Source organism: Clavelina lepadiformis, chromosome 8 (genome assembly GCF_947623445.1).
Source record: "Clavelina lepadiformis chromosome 8, kaClaLepa1.1, whole genome shotgun sequence".
Lineage (NCBI taxonomy): Eukaryota > Metazoa > Chordata > Ascidiacea > Aplousobranchia > Clavelinidae > Clavelina > Clavelina lepadiformis.
Genome location: NC_135247.1, coordinates 5735754 through 5754801, shown reverse-complemented (window position 1 = coordinate 5754801; position 19048 = coordinate 5735754). Strand labels below are relative to the sequence as shown.

The 19048-nt window shown below is 37.4% G+C and overlaps 4 protein-coding genes across 4 annotated transcripts in view; 2 read left to right on the top strand and 2 right to left on the bottom strand.

The window, feature by feature from the left end:
• Positions 1–709: 709 nt before the first annotated feature.
• Positions 710–5785, top strand: LOC143468923 (suppressor of cytokine signaling 3-like). The gene is made up of 3 exons (XM_076966406.1): positions 710–1098; positions 4666–4817; positions 4922–5785. Exons 1-3 carry the CDS (start codon positions 862–864, stop codon positions 5103–5105), a joined length of 573 nt encoding a protein of 190 aa, XP_076822521.1. The 5' UTR covers positions 710–861; the 3' UTR covers positions 5106–5785.
• A 1283-nt stretch (positions 5786–7068) lies between these two features.
• LOC143469689 (multivesicular body subunit 12B-like) lies at positions 7069–9894 on the bottom strand. The gene is made up of 6 exons (XM_076967472.1): positions 9747–9894; positions 9512–9622; positions 9035–9255; positions 8743–8936; positions 8369–8436; positions 7069–7798 (listed from the first exon to the last, which is right to left on the bottom strand). The coding sequence occupies exons 1-6, from the start codon at positions 9822–9824 to the stop codon at positions 7697–7699; spliced, it is 774 nt and encodes a 257-aa protein (XP_076823587.1). The 5' UTR covers positions 9825–9894; the 3' UTR covers positions 7069–7696.
• A 2380-nt stretch (positions 9895–12274) lies between these two features.
• Positions 12275–15266, top strand: LOC143469895 (60S ribosome subunit biogenesis protein NIP7 homolog). Its single transcript, XM_076967778.1, has 4 exons — positions 12275–12454; positions 14310–14535; positions 14607–14747; positions 14872–15266. Exons 1-4 carry the CDS (start codon positions 12399–12401, stop codon positions 14989–14991), a joined length of 543 nt encoding a protein of 180 aa, XP_076823893.1. The 5' UTR covers positions 12275–12398; the 3' UTR covers positions 14992–15266.
• Positions 14928–19048, bottom strand: part of LOC143469896 (disco-interacting protein 2 homolog C-like) — a 29309-nt gene continuing 25188 nt past the window's right edge. The window contains exons 29-37 of the mRNA XM_076967780.1: positions 18764–18934; positions 17369–17488; positions 17119–17280; positions 16932–17025; positions 16601–16724; positions 16447–16531; positions 15955–16109; positions 15861–15868; positions 14928–14998 (exon numbers count right to left, since the gene is read on the bottom strand). Of these exons, the coding sequence (XP_076823895.1) occupies positions 14943–14998; positions 15861–15868; positions 15955–16109; positions 16447–16531; positions 16601–16724; positions 16932–17025; positions 17119–17280; positions 17369–17488; positions 18764–18934 (975 nt within the window). The 3' untranslated portion in view covers positions 14928–14942. The remainder of the gene's footprint in view (positions 14999–15860; positions 15869–15954; positions 16110–16446; positions 16532–16600; positions 16725–16931; positions 17026–17118; positions 17281–17368; positions 17489–18763; positions 18935–19048) is intronic.

Below are 19048 nucleotides of genomic sequence, written 5' to 3'. Positions count from 1 at the left end.
TTGCCTCGTCACGTTCTTCGTGGAAAATAGAAACAACAATTCAATATTTAGCGTTGTTTCCTTATCCTGTACTTTTCAAGGAAGCCGTTAACACTTTCGGAGTGAAAAATGTATATGCTTGTGATGGTTGTAACATATGTAATGCATACTAATCATATAAGCAACCAGGAGCTTACCGCATCAATTGTAGTTTGAATTGATTTTTAGAGTTTGTTAAAATCGATGTTATCCAAATTTTCGCTAGCTAGGCTATCAAATACGGTAAGAAGCCCTTTTAACCCTGAAAAAACACACTGTATCGACATTTGTGGTATTAAAGCGAAGCGATTTTTCAGATAAGTATTTCCTAGACATGTAAGTTAACACGCAATCTAAGTATATACTGTTTGAACATATGCGCAAAAATGTGATTTGTTGTAAACGCAGAAATACCGCTACCTGCGTCACGGAAGGATCGATTTAGCAGTTTTAGGTACACAACCATTGCGTCATAACTCATAAGGCTACCAGCAAAGCGCTATGAACAAATAAAATAGAGAGAAGGCTCGGCTTCCGAGAAAAGTTCGCGAAAGCTCGTATACTCTCGTTTCGGCGAAAGCCTCTCAGGCCGAAACGGTTGACAGCCACAGAACAGCATGGTATTTTGTTCAAAGTGGCCAGCTATACGTACTACCAGTTTAGAAAGGCGACTCAAGTTTCTTGGAGAAAAATTACGCCAGAAAAAAGCAAACGTTGACGTCACTGGGCCTGTCGGGTCTTAATAGTAGCTGAGGCGGACACTCAGCTCATTTGAATTCGCGAATCAATAAGAAGCAGTTGTAAAGCAGCCATTCCGGTTTCATCAACCAAAACAACTTCAAAATGAGATTAGAAGACAAATCCGATTTCCAAGCTACGAGGGAGCAAAGTTTTATCCCAACCAAGCTGAAAGTAGAAGAAAAGCGGGCTTCCAGCTGCAGCTTTTGCGTGGAGTGCGCGTCTTATTACTGGAAAAATTTAGACGCAAAAGGTGCAGCGAAAATCCTCTCCAAGTATCCTATGGGTTCCTTCCTCGTTCGACCTTCAACCCATCCAGCGTATCATTACGCTTTATCACAGGTCAGTTGTGTTAGAACTATACGTATTCACAGGTCTTTGGTTTTATCGAACTATCACTAAATATAAATACGCAAAAGCCTGATCTATATTGATTCGTGGACATGTTGAGCGCAGTGTCGAAATACGGTATTTATATAAGAAGCGATTTTAAATTATTCAAATTAGATTGAGAAACATGAAAAGCTAATTCGGTTAATGTTGGGTTGACATCTGCATCTGTCACGACATTTCTACCACGTAAGCAGTGCACGTAGCTCGGTGTATGCTTTGTTGATTTGATGACGTATTTCGTTTGCTTGTTGTGTTACAATAAACGGAATAATTCTGATTGAAATGAGTTTCAAAGCCATAAACGCATTTTACGAGGTTCCACGAACGTCTTTCTAGACTTGTATTTCTTATATAATCTTTTTTACTGCGGGAATAGGTACGCCTGAGGTCAGTCGTGATATCGACGGCAAAGTAGCCAATTAATAAAGTACGAAATTTGATATTGCACTGTGTATATAGTTTTGTGTGTTGTGGCGCTTTTCGAATACATTTCTTTAAAATCGTCCTCTACGACATGTCTTAGGTTTCCCAACTATATAGTTAAAGTTTGTACTGTCGGTAAATGATCTTAAATTTTTTCCTTACTTTACACTATAAACCTTGGCCTTATAATTACGTAATCAATAGTTGCATAACGCCTGAAAAAATGTCTTTGCGTGATCGCGTCATTCACCCGGCGCATATTATGTAAGTCCAACAAAAACGATTATTTCACGCCTATTTTGATGTCCGTATAATAATGTGAAAAACGACCTTAGGACTGAGAAGCTTTTGACGTTATCGCAATCTTTTCGAGTATAAACTACACCCAAAGATTGTGTAACTTTATCTTTATATTTTGATGACTTACACAAAATTTTAAAAAATACCTGAAAAATAGAAGCGCTGCACTTCTCTCTGAAAAATACAAATGTAATCGGCTTTTTTTGATCAACAGTGGTCTTTTTTGGACGCGGTTATGTGTGTTTGTGTGAAAGCGATATATGTTTTTTAACGGCAGAGGTCTTGTATAACCTTTTGCGTATATACACAAGTACCGTAGGCTTGACAAGTCCTGCGTCGCAATTTTGGTTATGTAACAGCAAATTTTTTCCGTTATATAAGTTTTTTTCTCTGGCATTTTTTATTGGAAGATGTCACGTGTTCTTTTATAGTAATAAATGCTTTTTTAGCCACCATTGCATTATCACGTTTTCGCCATTTTTGTCCATGTTAGTCATTTTAACTTATGTATATTCAAACGTCACACACATAAACGGCAAAACTCAAAACCGTAATAAAAACAAGTCTTAAAGTAAAATCACTTTTGATCACGCCATAAAACCGCGGTGTAATTTTTCAAAAGTTTATTCGTTATTTACTTTCTTTCATTACATACAATTAATCTAGGAAGCCAAAACTAAAGCAAGCTACTGCGAAAAGTGAATCACTTGCGGTCGCCGATTACCTTTTTGTAAACGAAAACAACACAGCGCCATTGTACAAATGTGATTCAAATGCAGCTATCGGCGAGAAAATTTCCCAACAATTTACTCCCCTAAAGCACCATCCATTTACGCAGCTTAACATTTAAGGAATTAACGTGCAGGGTTCAAACCTACACTTGGTCTTTTACTTAGATTTATATGCGATTGGGTTATGTTACGGGTGATCAGTGATCACTCATCTAGAGACAAGATTTTTATGTTCGTGGTATACTGTATCCTAATAACTAATAACTAATATCATTGTGACTAAACGAGGTATTTGACCTCTTGTATAAAAGCGGAAATGCTTATCAACATTATGCACAATGCATTATCAGCGCGTGATACGCATAACAAGTGTTTGCAAAGTGCAGCGCATAGCACTGAAACCTCTAATGTGTGTTTTGATTGATGGAATATTTATCACATTTTGCAAAACTTTGAACTTTTCCCAGACTTTTGTTGAACGAAATTTGTCCTCTAAACCGCTTTAAAAGGTTGATGTTTATTTTAATTTTATGTCAAGTTATTTAATGAAAATGTATGTTCAGTGTTCGTGGAAAAAACGCAGCGATCAATATAAAAAAAAGCAAAAAATCATAAGTAGCTTTCGTCCACAAGTGTTAGGTTGCCTTTTAATGTTAAGCAGCTTTGAGAAATCTTTATCTCAATGTGATGGACGTTTTTGTTTTTTACTTGGAACCTTTCAAAACCTCGAACGTTATTGGCGCCGCTATAATCATCGCGGCCATAAATGATCGGTAATTTCGAGGGGAAAAAATGTCCACTTTTCCAGCAAATTAACTTCTCATTTATCCATTTTTTGAAAACCGCGAAGTCACTTGAAATCGCTGATATCACCGTTGATAAACGCCGCATTTTAAGACTCATTTCTAGTAACGGTGCGGTCAGGTCGTCTGTAAAACGCGACGTAATTGTCTTCAACCTCGTAACCTGTACCTAGGGCTTGAAGCTGTTTTACACATTCCGCATTCCCCCGTTAAGAAAGGTTTTGCGGCGACCAGTGACAATTTCTGTTAGACGTTTTCCGAGAAAATAGTTGACGCTTTGGTATTTTAAAACACAGGTCACGTCGTGGTTATCAAGTTGCTCAAAGATTGCTGTAGACATAAAGACCTTTCTCGTGGGTTAACTTAGTTCCACGCTATTTTTATCAGAGAATGAAATGGGTGTAGCCTACTTAATGACCGTGCTTTATATTATGTCCTAGAAAGGTTCCATTGTGCCACATAAAGCCCGTTCATGATCAAACAAAGCCTGTACCACCCCTCTAATAAAGAATTTCCAATAAATGGAACTTTCCGGTACAATGGTATGCTGTGAACCAATTTTAACTGGCGCCATTTCCGTGACTGGTTAACGATTAACCATTGCGATATATAAAACTTTATTTCTCAGTAAATGAAGTGCTGGTTTACGGCAAACAAAAAAACGTTCTCTTCTGGTAGCGTACCCCTGACTAAAATCAATCCCAAAGTAACTATTGGGTCAACTCGGCGAACAGTAAATATTTTCAATCATAATTATGTCTTTATGTGCAACAGCTGCAACAATTTTTAACCCGTTTGACCGGACCACTTAATGATAGCATTCATTTTTATAACGGCAGCTGAAAAATCATGCGCCTGATACCATCTGGATAAGTTTAAAGCAAATTTTCCGTTTCCAGAAACTCGTAAATGCCAACATCATCTCAAGTGTATTAATAAGTACTCTTTTGTTTTACTCAGACTTTATGATTGCGTCGTTAAGTTTGTTTATGCCCTGGTACTAACGGACTATAAAAGCGGACTTGTTTGGTTCGAACTTCCTTCATTCGTGAAATTATTTTCTAAGAACACTGATTTCGCACAACTAATGCCGTTCATCTTTTATCTCTTCACACGCGAATACTTGCCACATTTTGCAGCATTTGGTCAACGCACAATTTCATACTAACGTTGCGTTTCCGTCTAATGATAACGTCACGTTGCATAGATTGAGCTGATTATGAGAACCATCTTAGATAACATCTGGTTGCTTTTCGCAGAAAATTCCTGTTTTGGGTATAACGCATATCAGAATACAGCAAAATGAAGAAGGCCTTTACAATATGGAAACAGACGACAGCATTTCAAGCACAAGGATACAGGGGTTCACATGCGTTTTGAATATGGTTGAATCGTGGAGCCGAGTGTACAGGTAGATATTATTTTTAAGTACGGTTTCATACGACTTTATGTTATTGTGGACAAAGTGATTGCGCGTGTACTTGGCCCTGTAATTGAAATTTGTTTTTTTTACAGAGAGATTGGCTTTCCTAGCCTCCAAAAACCAGTCACGAAAGACTCGGCTCAAAATGTTGCCTCGTACGTCAACGACTTTGAACGAAATGTTTGTTTCCATGACAACGAAGAAGCAGACAAGTCAGTTCGGGAATTTGTGATGTCATTCCTCAAGAACAAGTCAATTAAAAACAAAGCAACGTGATCTCAAGAGGAAAAACTTTGATATATTCCGCTTTTTTAAGCTGCTTTAACATTTCTATGAATTTTATATACAACGCAGATGACAGGCGGCTCAAAACGGTCCTGTTTGCAATACTGTCGGAGTTTTTATTAAAATGGACCAATTAATGCGATATTTATTACTGCTGAGTATTTTCGTATCTTACCTTTATGTTTTTTTTGCCCATAGTTACACAAGATATTGTTGTCTGCTACATGTAAAAAGTATTATTCTGATTACCTCCTTTCTCTCAATCAAAATCATTATGGAAAATTGTTAGAACACTACCATTTAAGTTGAGGTAGTGACTTACCAACAGTTAAACGTACCATTAAGTACTTTTTGTTAAGCAAAAACGTTGTTTCAAAAAGAAAAACATTTGTTTAAAAACTTAAGATTTTAGCGACAAAACTTTCCCATTTATAAAGAAATTCGTTACACGTACAATACTTTTATATCGTCTGCTTCTTAGCATTCCGTTTTTAATTTATTTCTCTTTGAAGTTGTTGTAGCCTTGTGTAATGCTACTGTACTTTTGTTTCTTGTACCCCGGCCGATACACGATGCAATTTTTTTCGTTCGCATTCATTTGGCAATGCCTGCAATTTGTATGCACGCCATTGCGAGTATTTCATCTTCAAATAAAATTCTTATACTTAAAATGCTTTATGTGACCAGTTTTTATCACAGAATAATAAGTTATCCAAAAGATATCTCACGCACAACTTCGATGGCTTAGGAGTGAAAAAAGTAACTCAAACCATGATTTAGCAAATAGCGGTCGGCGAAATACTTCTCAAACTTATGCAGCGTGACTGTATTGCAAACTTTTGAGTCGCGATTACAACATGAAGTTGTTTAACCGATCCGTCTGCGATTCTTACTAAGGTAATATAACTTCGGTGTGCTTCACAAACTCCGTTTATAACCCCGCTATTTCATCACTATACGGTGTTTGTATTAACTTCTGTAAGGTTTAGTTTCTATTCAGCTGGCCGAACAAATAGAGCTCACGAAAAATTTGATATATGTATGCACGATATAGCCTACATATGAACCATCATTCATATGGAGTGTGTCATTGTGTTATGATAGTGAAGAGATTTGGAATTTTTCAGTGTACGACTATAACGGTTGAAAGTTTGATACTGGTAAAGTCAAACTTGTCTGTGATGGCTGAATATCAAATGTGAAGTAAAGGTCAGTAAAAAAAGGAAAATTGTTGACGCTCATCGCGGCACAAAAGCTCAAGCTTTTCCATGAATCTCTTCACCCACGGTCAATGCCTTCATTTCAACTACGTTTGCTGGCTTTCAGCGAGCGTACACTTTGCATTCAGATCTCAAAAATTAACCACGACTTTGCAACTCACCATTGCAGCAGCGATACTTGTTTACTAGCAGTTGCTGACTTACAACCGCACAGTACAAGTAGCATCCATTATCTGCAAATATTTGAGGGAGGTACCGTTTTAATAACGTCAGAGTTCCAGTAGCCACTGCTGGGAACGTGGTGTGTTGACCTCTTTTAAACTGTATCGATTTATTCATTCGTTAGAGCTGCACCGTTATGGAAATGCCAAACTCTGTTGACCTTCCATAACACGAATACAGAGTCATGAGTTGTATGAGAGAATTAAATTCTCACTGGTAAAACGCTGGTATGCAAAAATAACGCCCCTGGTGATGCCTGCATAACTAGAGCGAGTATCCGTTGATTCAAAACAGCAACATGCGGTGGTGAGAAGGCAGCTTTTTGCACAAGATTAACACGACAACTTACCTACCGCTGCCTTCACAGTCATAATTGCATGACCACGAGCATTACTACCAAGAAAATGGATACCGCTTCCTTTACCAGTCTACATAGATTTGCATTTGATGTGTTGATGTAGAACGTAAACAATGGCTTCCACCATAAATCACTGAGGAAACCAGGTCATGGAAACCAGAACTTGTTGTGTTTACTTTGTGCAACAAGCTGAGAGTAAATTGTAGCAAAAAAAAGAATAAAAAATTTAAAAATATTCAATGTTTACATCAAAACATAGGGCAGGACAGATAAATTGACATAAACTACAGATAGAGAAAACAAATGATCGGAAAATTACAAGAGAAATGTTTAGTCAGACGAATTAACATACTTAACGCTAAGGTTGACGAATAAAACGAACGTCTCTTATGACGAAGTAAAATGAGGGTACAAAACTAAAGGCTAGAGTTGGAACGAGAAGTGGGAGACGCTATGATGCCATGAAGAATCGCTGTTAGATAAAAAAGCAGTGGAAAGAAGAAATTAAGCAGAAGAAAACATGACTTTTGAAAGTTTGAAATTAATACTGTTGTCATTAGGCAACTGAATACGAGAATAGTGACATCCGCAACACGTTCAAGAATAACACTGGAAGCACGAAAACTTACAAAGGGCGCGATAACGTCAACAAAAGAGGTTATTAAGCGTATGATGATATGTGAATTGCGTATTTCATGACGCACAAGAAGTAACTTGTTCGGATGCATCATCACATATCGACGAGTGCGCACCAGCCGTAGTAAAGTTGGTGCAATGGAGCGCTATGGCACGTTGATCAAAGTCTTTTCTCGAGAAAAGTTGTATTCGGTCAGCTCCTCCAACTCCGACAAACTTCGGATCGTTATTTGAAGGTCCAAGGCGGACTGAAAATATTAAAATCAATCAGATTATGAAATAACGGGCTAAGTTATTTTCGCCGAGAAGTTCATGGATCGTAGCAGGCCAAGCTTTAAACCATGCTAACTATTCAATAAAAATTCAAGAAACTTGCTGGCTTAAAGCCGAAACGCAGCTTACGGTGCTGACACATTGCCACGCACAGGAAATGTCAGACGTAGCGTCCAGAAGAAAACATTGTTACAGTACATGTAAATACGTGCCGCAGTATTGCGGCTTGTTTACTATGCCTGGTTCGGATTCATTTTATTACGTGAATATTTTGTCACGTTATGAACGTTGTCGGATGTACGTACTGTACAGTGCATCTTTTATATGTTGACGTAGCAACCGCGTGTAGTCTGTTATGACAAGGGAGATGTATGACGCAATTTTTACGGTATTTGTTGAAGCTGTACTGCTTTCGTTTCGAAGAATTACTAACATGAGAATTAACTGCTACAGTAACTGAGATTATGAATCACAGTTCGTGCAAAAATGAGTTAACAGAATAAGTGGAAAAGATTTGCCACCATTTGTTTTTCAATAACACATACCTTATCCAAATTTCCTTGAATGTTCTTCGTTAAACGGTCGTTCAGTTTAAAAGGAATGCCTTCGATGCCTGAAAATGAAAATGAAATAACCCAACTAGTAATTACAACAATTTGATTGTCCGTAAAATTCCATACCACATGAATTCAATCAATCAATAAACAAAAAGTCAATAAACTCATTCAAATAGAATCCAATTAATAGAGTGCACAGTGCTAATCATTCATTGAACACATCCCATTATGGCTGCCACAGCAAAGCACACAATTAGCGAGGACTGTAATTTGGATGTCTTACAAGGCAACAACCCTGATTTGATAAATCTTGAAGCAAAAATACATACAAAGCTACAATAATAAATAAATTACATTCACACCTGTCAACGGTTGTTTTGAGCTTGTTTTGGGTTGAAGGTTCTCATAAGTTTGCACATGACGAGGTTGCACTGGTGGTGGCGAGGTTGGAGCGTTAACCAGCTGCTCCCTAGCAACGGGAACAGCTGGAGCTGGTCTTTGGGCAGCCGCTGCCACAGGTCCCAGTAGAAAGGTGAAGTTTATCCCATTTACTTCTCTAAAACGAATTCAAAAAGTGCAACATTAAAATGCTTTGCTCATAAACAGTGTACTTTATGATTTTTACACGATTCATTTAACACATCCTTTGCTTACCCAACCAATGTATATTGACGTTCCTTAAAAGAATTGTCTTTGTATAAGGCTATGTCAGTTATAGCTGAGTTTGTCATGTTCTTTAGTATGAATCGAACGCACAAAATGTGCTTTCTCAATGCCTGTTCATGAGTGTCAGCGGTGAGGTTAATAGCGGTGTAGCCTTGTGGTGTCGGATCTTTCAGGCTTACCAGTGCTATATCTGTTACTACTTGGGGAATCTGTGAAGTGAAGTGTAAAATGGATAACCGCATGCAGATCATATTAGCTTATGCAGTACTTCATAAACATGGCATATAAAAATATTTATCCTTGGAATGAGTAAAGTATGTGCACAACTTAAACTAGGCGATAATTCCCAATTGCTTAAGCTCCATTCACCGAGTGTGCCTGTAGGAATTTACATTCTCATCAAATACTGTCATATTTTCCAGTCTTACTAGCCACTACACCACCAAACATATTTTCATGAAATACCTGATTAGATGACAAGTCCTTGGTATAGCAAATATAACGCAAGACCTTGTTTTTGAAGAGTTTGTCTTTCCAAAAGTCTGCATCATCACCAGAACAGACTGTTCTATCAAGCTGAAATTAATATTTTCGGCTTAAAATGATATTACTATATATCAATTGTTAACAGATTTCAAAAACCAAATTATAGTGCTGTAGATAAGGTGTCATAGAGTTAAGAAACTTTTGTCAAACTTACGATAGTGTACCGTGGAGGACAATTTTTCTTGTCTGAGACAACACATATGTTTGTAATAGGAAATGCCGCTTGATTCATTTTAATTGCTTTTTCTATAGTTAAGTGCTATTGGAGAATAATACATTGCCTGCAGGTAAAAGAAAATATTATTGCACCGGCTCTCACAAACTGCTAGCTAGATAGATGGCTATTACAAAGTTGTTTGTAGTAAAATCTCCATTGTTTGATGGGCACTATTCAGCTATTGCTGACTGCAAGTCTTATAGCTGTATAGCCTGTTTAGTTTGGTGGCCGTGTCCTATTCTTCCATATCGTTATGACATCAGTCACATAAATGAAGTGGGAGACTGGTAGTTAAAATCTTGGACAATTTATCAAAATCTAGGAATCTGGAATCTACGTTCTTTCCGCCTAGATCTACAGCAGAAAACCAAACGCAATTTTTTATGCCACAGCAGATTTTGGCATATGCAAATTTTTGACTGATAGGCCTAGCCTATAGCCTCAGCATTTTTGGGTCTAGTATGCAAGTGCACAACCAGATGATGTAACAATTTGAGTAGCTGGGCTCTAGTATGCAAAGGCATCCTGTGGTTGTGCACTTGGACTGGTCACTGGACCCACATTTTTTAAATCGGCGGATTTTAAAAATAAACTATTTTGTTGGCTGGCATATAGTTTCAGCGGAAAAAGCTCGCCGATTCCAGTATAGGCTTAAACTCTTTTCCCAAGGATTTATATAGTGCGTGGGCCTGTGAGAATTTATTTGTATTGCACTGTAACAATGGTTAGTAATCGATAAGCCTATATTATTGCTTCCTAGTTTTCCACACTGCCTTGCATTGGATTGGTAGGTTGGCGTAGACAAATAAAGAAATTTTGGGATAAAACCCTTAACTTTTGTGGGCAATTTACTTTTTAGAGCTTTAAAAGTAGGCTACTGTAACTATCAATTAATCCATTCTATGATATCGCAAAAACCTCCCCATAAAAACTCAAGGGGCCAGTGACTCGGTGAGTATAGGCTAGTTAGCCTACCACTATCAGCGCTTATGTTTTGTCTGAGACGCACAATAAAGAACCTGCAGATGAGTGCTAGTCTGCTGGCGAATGGCCTACCTTCAAGCCCACCTAATTCGCAACACGCAAATCAAATCATAAACAAATGTGCCATGCGGTCATATCACGAAATTTCTAAAATTTCTTCAAGCCTGAGTCAATTCAGCAGACGTGCAGCCTCTGAGACATACCGTCTTGTCAAGCCAGCAAGCTATTTTTTACAATACGGCCCAACAATGAAGAAAAATATGGTTTATTATGATTTGATGAAAAACTAACGACATCTGCAGGTAAAGGTCGGTTTCTTCGGAAACAGTTTTCCTCCATTTTATGTAAGCACAGGAGTTTCAAGCTTTGTTAATTTTAGAATTATTTCATTTTTTGTGGGTTTGGTGGCCATGCTAACCTACCATCTTATAGCACATTTGCATTATTGCTATCTTCCATGTTTTAAGCCCTTGGGCTTTGCCACTTTTTCCTGCTCGTTAACTGTTCGTGAGCATGTGTTGTTATTGTGCTATAACTACAACGGTTATCATCGCAACTTTTGCTCCGCACAGTTAATGGCGATAAATAAACAATACAATACAATACAAAATCATTTTTACATCTTTTCACTTATATTCAATATTTCAAAGTTTTTAATCGTAATTTTTGATTGCTTTAAGATTTTTCAGTAGGTTTATAATCGCAACATGGTAAATATTTACGCAATATTTACCCACTTCCTTTCGAGCTATCGTCTACATTTCTACAAGGTAAGGTAAATTAATTAAAAGTTTACAAAAAAGTGGTCTATACACATAATCAGGGTTGCCATCGGTCTCAACTCAAAAATAAGGACGACTAGGAAACGAAAGACGAATGCCACCTTAAACAGTGCACAACAGGAGAAAGCAACTAATGTTCCTAGAAATAACAAAAAAACAAGACAGTATCTGCATGTTCTTAATTTTGGTATCTTTTTGGTACAAAATGGTATACTAAAGGTGTCGAAATGCCCAAAATACGAACCTCTGCCCTACAATTAAGGACAAAAATAAGAACGCAAGTGAAAATAAGGACATTTCTTAGAAAAAAAGGACCAACATATTTTCTAAGACACGGACCTTTAAAATAAGGACAAATATTAGAATTAATGACGGTATGGCAACCCTGCATATAATATTGAATTTCAATTGTTAGGATATAAGATGTCTATGTAATGCAACATCATAACCTGTAAAGCAATAGATCACCTACAAAAAAAATATAATAATTGTTATTGCTTACTGATAATACAATGAAATTAAAACTAAGTATAAAAGTAAAATGATACAAATTTATAAAACTGTTCAAAAAAACTTTAAATTTTAATAGTTCAAAACAATGCAAAACAGATTTAACCAATTTATTTTTATGTCCTACTCATATTCCCTTGTCTCATTCATTTTACTTCACATGTTATCACGCTGCAACAAAATTATCAATTCTACCTTTGTTACTTTTCATGAACGAAGTGTAGACTAGGCCTAGTTTGTTAAAGAAGTACGGTACTGTGAATGTTTGAAACTTGTGAAGAATCAAATTCTTTGTTTCAACTAGTTACCAAGCATGCGACCTTTAACTGAAGAAGAAACTAAGATATTATTTGAGAAACTCGCAAAATAGTAAGTTTTCTTCGTAGGTGAATTCTCTTGATTGGAAAGTGTACTCTTTACCAGTACCGGTAATGCTGTAATAGGCGATGACAGTAAGACAGTTTTCGACGAGAAATCTTGCCTGTTTTGGCGTGATAGTGTGCACGGAAAAGTAACTTCTGTGTTTTTTTTAGTCTGTCTCTATTTCACTGGAAAAAATCTTATGTACAAAACTATTTTTCATGGTTTCTTGTGAACTATAATGTTATAACTTATAACATGGTAACCTAACCTAGATCTTCCTTCTACTCTAAATTTAACTTTGACAATTAAACCCTAAATAAGTTAAATTGACTTTTTGGTTGTACCCATTCTCCTAACCTGACCCACTTACGGTGAAATAATCACTCTTTTTTTTCTATTATAAATTGGTGTTCAAACAACCAATTTTTCCTTGTTTATTTATTATAAATTGGTGTGAACGAAATTTTGCAAACTTGTAGTGGCTTGGGAGCCATAACCAATACCAATATATCATTCGTGGGAAAGTATTCGCCAGTTGGTTATTGAAATGTTGTTTGTTGATGAAACTGCAATTGTCGCTTAATATTTGGAAACTTGCACTAAATAACTTTCTGTGAAAGCGCCGTTTAGTACGTTACCAGGTGATTTCATAGCATCCGAGTTTAAACTGTGTATAATTCCCATTGCTAACGTTTAGTTTATCGTTTGCGATTCTGACCTATTTGTGTATATTTTGTTGAATACTTCCGCTCACATCGCCCCGCTTTATAAACTCGTGCTAAAATGCGAGTAACCGCGCAGACAGAGATATCGAATCGTACGAACGTATTACGTCAGTCGTGTTAAAATGTAATTTGTTAGACTTGTTTTAATTGGTGAATGCTAAGTTTGTGCTTGTGTCATAATAATCGGAACCTGTACAGTTCCTACAATAAAGGATTGTTTCTGATAAACTGTATCTGTTAATCGTAATAGCTTTCGGCTAGTAGCAGTAGTAACACGTTAAGGTTAGAGATTTCTAACCGCACGCAACCACGGAGTCAGATCATTAATTCGGCAGGTAACCTAAGTCCGAATAGTATAAGATAAGCAGTGACCTCTGCAAACTCATGGAATGTGTGCAGCCCGGATTGGAAAGTTTACTTGGTCTGGGAGGGGGGGATGAAATTTAATTGTGCGTACGGGCAATGTCTGATCTTCTTGCTTGGAGGATTTCTCATTCAAAAACGGCATATTTACCAGTCTTGGTGTGCAGCTGCATGAACGAGATTCATCAACGTGCACACTGAAATTTTGATCTTCACACCGGTTTATAATTAACAAAGAAAAGTTGGTTGTTTGAATACCAATTTATAATTAATAAACAAAGAATTGAGGCTTCATTGCACATCAAAATTTGTGTGTGCACGATTTCTTGTCAAAAACTGTCGTACTTTCCATTCAGGACCATCACCTAATCAAGCAAAAATTGGCATCTTAGCATGCACGATTTTGTGCCAAAAACTGCTGTACTTTCCAGTCTGACGTAAACGTTGATGCATCTCATGTGTGCAGGTGCCACACTTTTCCCAGCCCACAAAAATTTGTAGTTGCAGATAAAAACACTTAAATTATCTCTAATAACTAACCCATATAAACATGGGCGCAATTTTGGCGTGCGCTGATACTTCAATTCTCCATTTGTTTATTATGAGTCGGCGTACATACTGATGAAACTACTGCGTGCCGCTGCGACACTTTCCACTATGGACAATAATTATCTTACCTTAACTTCTTACATGTTATATAGGTATAACTCCCACAATATTGGCAGAGAAAGTGTTTATTGACATTTATATATTTCTTCTTTTTATGGTTCTAGTATCGGAGAAAACATCAAACTCTTAATCGACAGACCTGATGGCACATATTGTTTTCGACTTCACAAAGAACGTGTGTATTATGTTGCTGAAGATATTATGAGGAGAGCAGCAAATGTGTGTCGAGAAAACCTTATTAGTTTTGGTGTTTGTTTCGGCAAGTTCACAAAGACTCGAAAGTTTAGATTGCACATAACAGCATTGGACTACTTGGCACCATATGCAAAGGTATAGCAGATCTACATTGTTCTAAGTCACACTAGTGTATTTTTATCCTTATTGGAATTTTTTGTTTTCAGTTTAAAATTTGGGTCAAGCCAAGTGCAGAGCAATCATTTCTTTATGGCAATCATGTGATGAAATCTGGCTTGGGAAGGATAACCGACAACACACCAAAATATCAGGGTGTTGTTGTATATTCAATGGCTGATGTTCCACTGGTAAGTTGCAAGTGATACCTATTCCAATTAATGGTTTATATCTGTTGGTAGCATCCACATCACCTTTAGAACTTTTGAAGTTTTGCTTTGCTAACCTTGTTACATAAATCTCTTTGTGATGCAGGGATTTGGAGTTGCTGCAAAATCAACTTCCGAATGTCGTAAAACAGATCCAATGTCGATAATTTCCTTTCATCAGGCAGATGTTGGGGAATACTTGAGGAATGAAGACTCTTTGACATAAAGTAGCACTGACATGGCCGGTGACAATAATTTTAAGATAAGAGAAATATCTCAACTCTTGGCAAGAGTAAGTTGATGTTCCTTGAAGTGGATGGGTTTCATGGACAAGTTTTGCATTGCTTGAAGTTACAATTAACACAAAACTGGCTGTGTTTATTTCGGTGTGCGTTTTGAATGAATTATAGCAACAACAACACAAATTATAAAAGCGAAGTAGACTGCATGGGAAACAACAGTGCATTTACTGGCAGACTGCAATAAAAAAATAATAGGCAAAAATAATTGTGTATTGCTAAAACTTTCATAATGAGACAGCCTTATTCCCACCAAGCAAAAATGATTAACACATACAAGAAGCAGCTCAACGAACTATGTTTACCAATCAACCAACCAGGCTCATCATATTCAACCAATATCATACGCAATAAAACCTCAATTAACATTTGGTAAATAATTCTAAGCAAAAAACGAATAAATTAATAGACAATACACGGGTACGCATCACTAAATGGGCGTGCGCAACTTTAACACAAAAGCGGAAAACGCAAGAAAGAAAAACAAGAAATGACAGTAAAATAACAATAAAACGATGGTACCTCTTGTACGTTCATATACCGGTTTGTAATAACACTAGTTAACAATGAAGAGGTGGTAGTTTAGGCAAAGGAGGTACCATAATCAAAACGAGATGTCTTCAGTCCTATCCTAATCTACTAAGCGTCGATAAATCCTTTCGTTAAAATTTGCATAGAGTCTTATTTGCTTGAAATAAGCCGCGTGATGCGTTAGGGGTTGACAACAGATACGAAAGCTGTGATAGTTGTAAACTTGTAACTGACAAAGACCTCGATGGTTTTCCTTTAAATTCACCAAAAGAACTCTTCGGTGCAGTACGTATTAGAAACACAATAAAACAGGCGGAAATAATTTAACATTTAAAGCCAGAAAAGTTCACATGTTGTACGCAACGTATATTGGATCGAGCTTGTCTTGTAAAAACGCATCCCTGAGATGCATACGCTGTTTTTCGCCGCGTGAGTTTGCTGGAATCGAACCTGGATCTGTTATTGCCACCACACCGGCTATTAAATAGTGCTCCTCCAATATAATGTTTGTCACCTGTATGCAACAAAACATATGCATAAAGTTACATGACTTCCATTTTGTAGTGTTAATAATCTTAAAAAATAATTCACCTCGGGTAGTTAAAACGTTTTACATTACCCTAAATAATTAAAAAGTTACATTCGGATTCCATTCTAATCTTCGATGACATAACAACACTAGCGTGCATTGGCGTAAAAAAAGGAAGGCTATAGGAGTTAACTTAACTTCCCTTTCATTGGTTCTTTGCATGTAAAAAGTATGGATCTATCATCAAATGCGTTTGAACAAACGAACGTTTGCGTAGGCCAATGCTAGCGCACAGTAACTTCAGATTAATAAAGTAACTTACCAATGGTACCAAGTCAAGGGCAGATCTCTCGTTTCCGTCGAGTTCTATGACTACAACCAGCAAGTTGGTGGAATGGAAAACAGCACTACGAAAGAAAAAAGGATGGGAAACATGTGCAACAGTGTCAAGCAATCGTCTGACTTGGTTGACTTACCATTCTGCTATTTTGCTGCTGCATCTTACAACTGAGTTTTCGATGTCGATCGGATGATAACGCATCCCCCTCAACTCAAGAGTCTCCTCAAGTGAACCAACAATGTAGAGAGCGTCATGTCTCTCTGTATTTGGCAAAAACAATAATACTTGAAATATAAAATAAGATAATCAACTACAACTAATTTTTTCTCATTGAAACCGATTAAAACATTGGCCATACATTGCAAGTTAAAAGAAATAAACAAAGTTGTTAACTGCAGTGGTAACTGGTTAGCAGCTGTATTTGGTTGTTTACAAGGACGTTTGCAACAAAATTAAGAAATTCGTACCACCGGTGGCAGAGGTCAAGTCAGTTCTCCGCAGAAAGCCAAGAAACCCCGTCCTTGCGTAGATAGTTCGAGTGTCGCCAGTTCTCAGTTGACCCTGACAAAAACATGGTAAGTGATATTGGGATCGCCATTCAAATCCAAATAAAGCAAAAGAGATCCGTTTTTGACTAATAATTACACAAATTACCTTAAAATGCTCCTCGTAATTTGCATTAGCGCCTCCGCCATAAACTGCGTAATATCCATGAGCGGTGTGTGAACTGCTGACCCAGACCTCGCCGAGTCTTGAATCTGAACACTGACCGAGGGTGTCCGGGTCGGCGATAACTACCTTGGTGCCAGGCAGAATCTAAAAGTGCATAAAATAACACAATGACAACGACCGGTGCCCAGTCGGAAATATCTTAGGAAGGTAACGCATGGAAATATTCATTTGCCTTCCCGGTCTCCATGAGGCATAAGCTTTGCGGTGATCCTTTTTCGACCAAAGCAACCCTATCATTTCTGAGGGATCTCATATCGACGTAAACAGTCGTTGGATCAGGGCAAGAGGCACCCTAAAGACATGGGTAAAGGTTAGGAATATGATATAAACAGCTGAAAAAATTTTCCATTAGCAAGCAATGCATTTCACTGCTTTAAAACGTACTTACTAACATTGTAAATTAAGCCATGATTAACATACAATGAAAAATAGTTGGAATAACCGGGGTGCGCAATTGGTATCTAATATATGTGATCCCATTATCTGAAAAGCTGACCAATAGTTTAGTAACGAGTTGACGAGTTTAACAAGGTGCAAAGAGAGAAGTTAGTTTTTCACAAAAGTTTCAAGTTGTTTAGCAAACTTCTTTCAGCTTGAAAATAACAACTGCACACTGTACGCGAAGAGAATCAGCAAAGACGATGAAAGGCAAAGTAGAAAAATACAACTTATTTAGTGACAGGATGGAGAATGAATAGAAAACTGAAATGATACTACGAAGCTAGGACACACTCAAAGCCTAAAAGGGCTGAAAAGACTGAAATTGTAAACAGCGTTTTCCAACTATAGGTCTATTTTCTTCGTTTCAGCCTCTTCAACCTTTCAGGCTTTTAGTGAGATCCACGAAGCTCTACTTACAAGTACAGTGAAATCTAATTGTGTTGAATATCTAAATAATGTATGAACACGATTTCGAGCAGTGCTCATGAAAGTTACGGCGCTTATCGATGACGTTAAGATGTAACATGCCGGTCTTGTAACTCCCTGCAGGCCTGAACGTTAATTGTTTGAAATGCTACTCGAATAAGCAAGATTTAGACAGCTTTGCTTTCACAAAGTCAAGATAATTGCTTATAATTCATTACGCAAGATAGGTAAGATCGACATAAGATCATCGAGTAACCTTTGACCGAGATAAATGCAACCTGCGCGATCTCTCGCCGCGCTTCATGTAACTATAACATAGAGCTATCACCAGGCAACATGTAGCACAAGTTAACAACATAACAAGACCATGACGTGCGACACACGTGACGAGCATGACCAATGAGACGAGGTCAAATGATTGAACATACCATATTAGGTTCATCTGCAATTAACTGTTCCGATAGTTTGCCAAGTTTGGCAGGCTTTTAAACACAGGAAAGAATTATTATGTTAAATTGACAAAAAAATGTTGAAAAAATTATGAAGCCTCCCATTATTTCAAGCATAAAATAACAACTAAATTATGTTAAATATATAATGCAACAAAGATGCCGATTGATGCTAAGACAGTAACACAATTGTTATTAAAACACAGGTTATCAGATGCAACGCTTAAAAATCCACAAAATCATTAACAAACCTGCAAGCAAACCGCTATGTTTACTCGGCAACCAAAAGCGGTCGATACGGCGCGTGATGAAAGACCAAGATCTCGGAAAAGTTTGGTAAAGTTGGAGGTTAGGAGGACCCGTGGGCGTTCTTCTGCCACTATGACGCATGTTCTGACCTGGTTTAGTGACACTCCACGGTTCTGAAAACATGAAAAATATTGATGTTTATAAAAACCAAACGACATATTTATCGCAAACCCAAATCGAATTTCCGAGACTGGGCACCCTCGTCGTTTTCTACAAATACCTCTGAG

Excerpts from the sequence above, each read along its gene's own strand:
- LOC143468923 (XM_076966406.1), top strand. The coding sequence starts at position 862 with ATGAGATTAGAAGACAAATCCGATTTCCAAGCTACGAGGGAGCAAAGT. Across the intron at positions 1,099-4,665 it reads ATCATTACGCTTTATCACAG|AAAATTCCTGTTTTGGGTAT; the intron begins GTCAGTTGTGTT and ends TGCTTTTCGCAG. Across the intron at positions 4,818-4,921 it reads TCGTGGAGCCGAGTGTACAG|AGAGATTGGCTTTCCTAGCC; the intron begins GTAGATATTATT and ends TTTTTTTTACAG.
- LOC143469689 (XM_076967472.1), bottom strand. The coding sequence starts at position 9,824 with ATGAATCAAGCGGCATTTCCTATTACAAACATATGTGTTGTCTCAGAC. Across the intron at positions 9,623-9,746 it reads GTCCTCCACGGTACACTATC|CTTGATAGAACAGTCTGTTC; the intron begins GTAAGTTTGACA and ends TATTAATTTCAG. Across the intron at positions 8,937-9,034 it reads CGTCAATATACATTGGTTGG|AGAAGTAAATGGGATAAACT; the intron begins GTAAGCAAAGGA and ends AATTCGTTTTAG.
- LOC143469895 (XM_076967778.1), top strand. The coding sequence starts at position 12,399 with ATGCGACCTTTAACTGAAGAAGAAACTAAGATATTATTTGAGAAACTC. Across the intron at positions 12,455-14,309 it reads TTTGAGAAACTCGCAAAATA|TATCGGAGAAAACATCAAAC; the intron begins GTAAGTTTTCTT and ends TTATGGTTCTAG. Across the intron at positions 14,748-14,871 it reads CAATGGCTGATGTTCCACTG|GGATTTGGAGTTGCTGCAAA; the intron begins GTAAGTTGCAAG and ends TTTGTGATGCAG.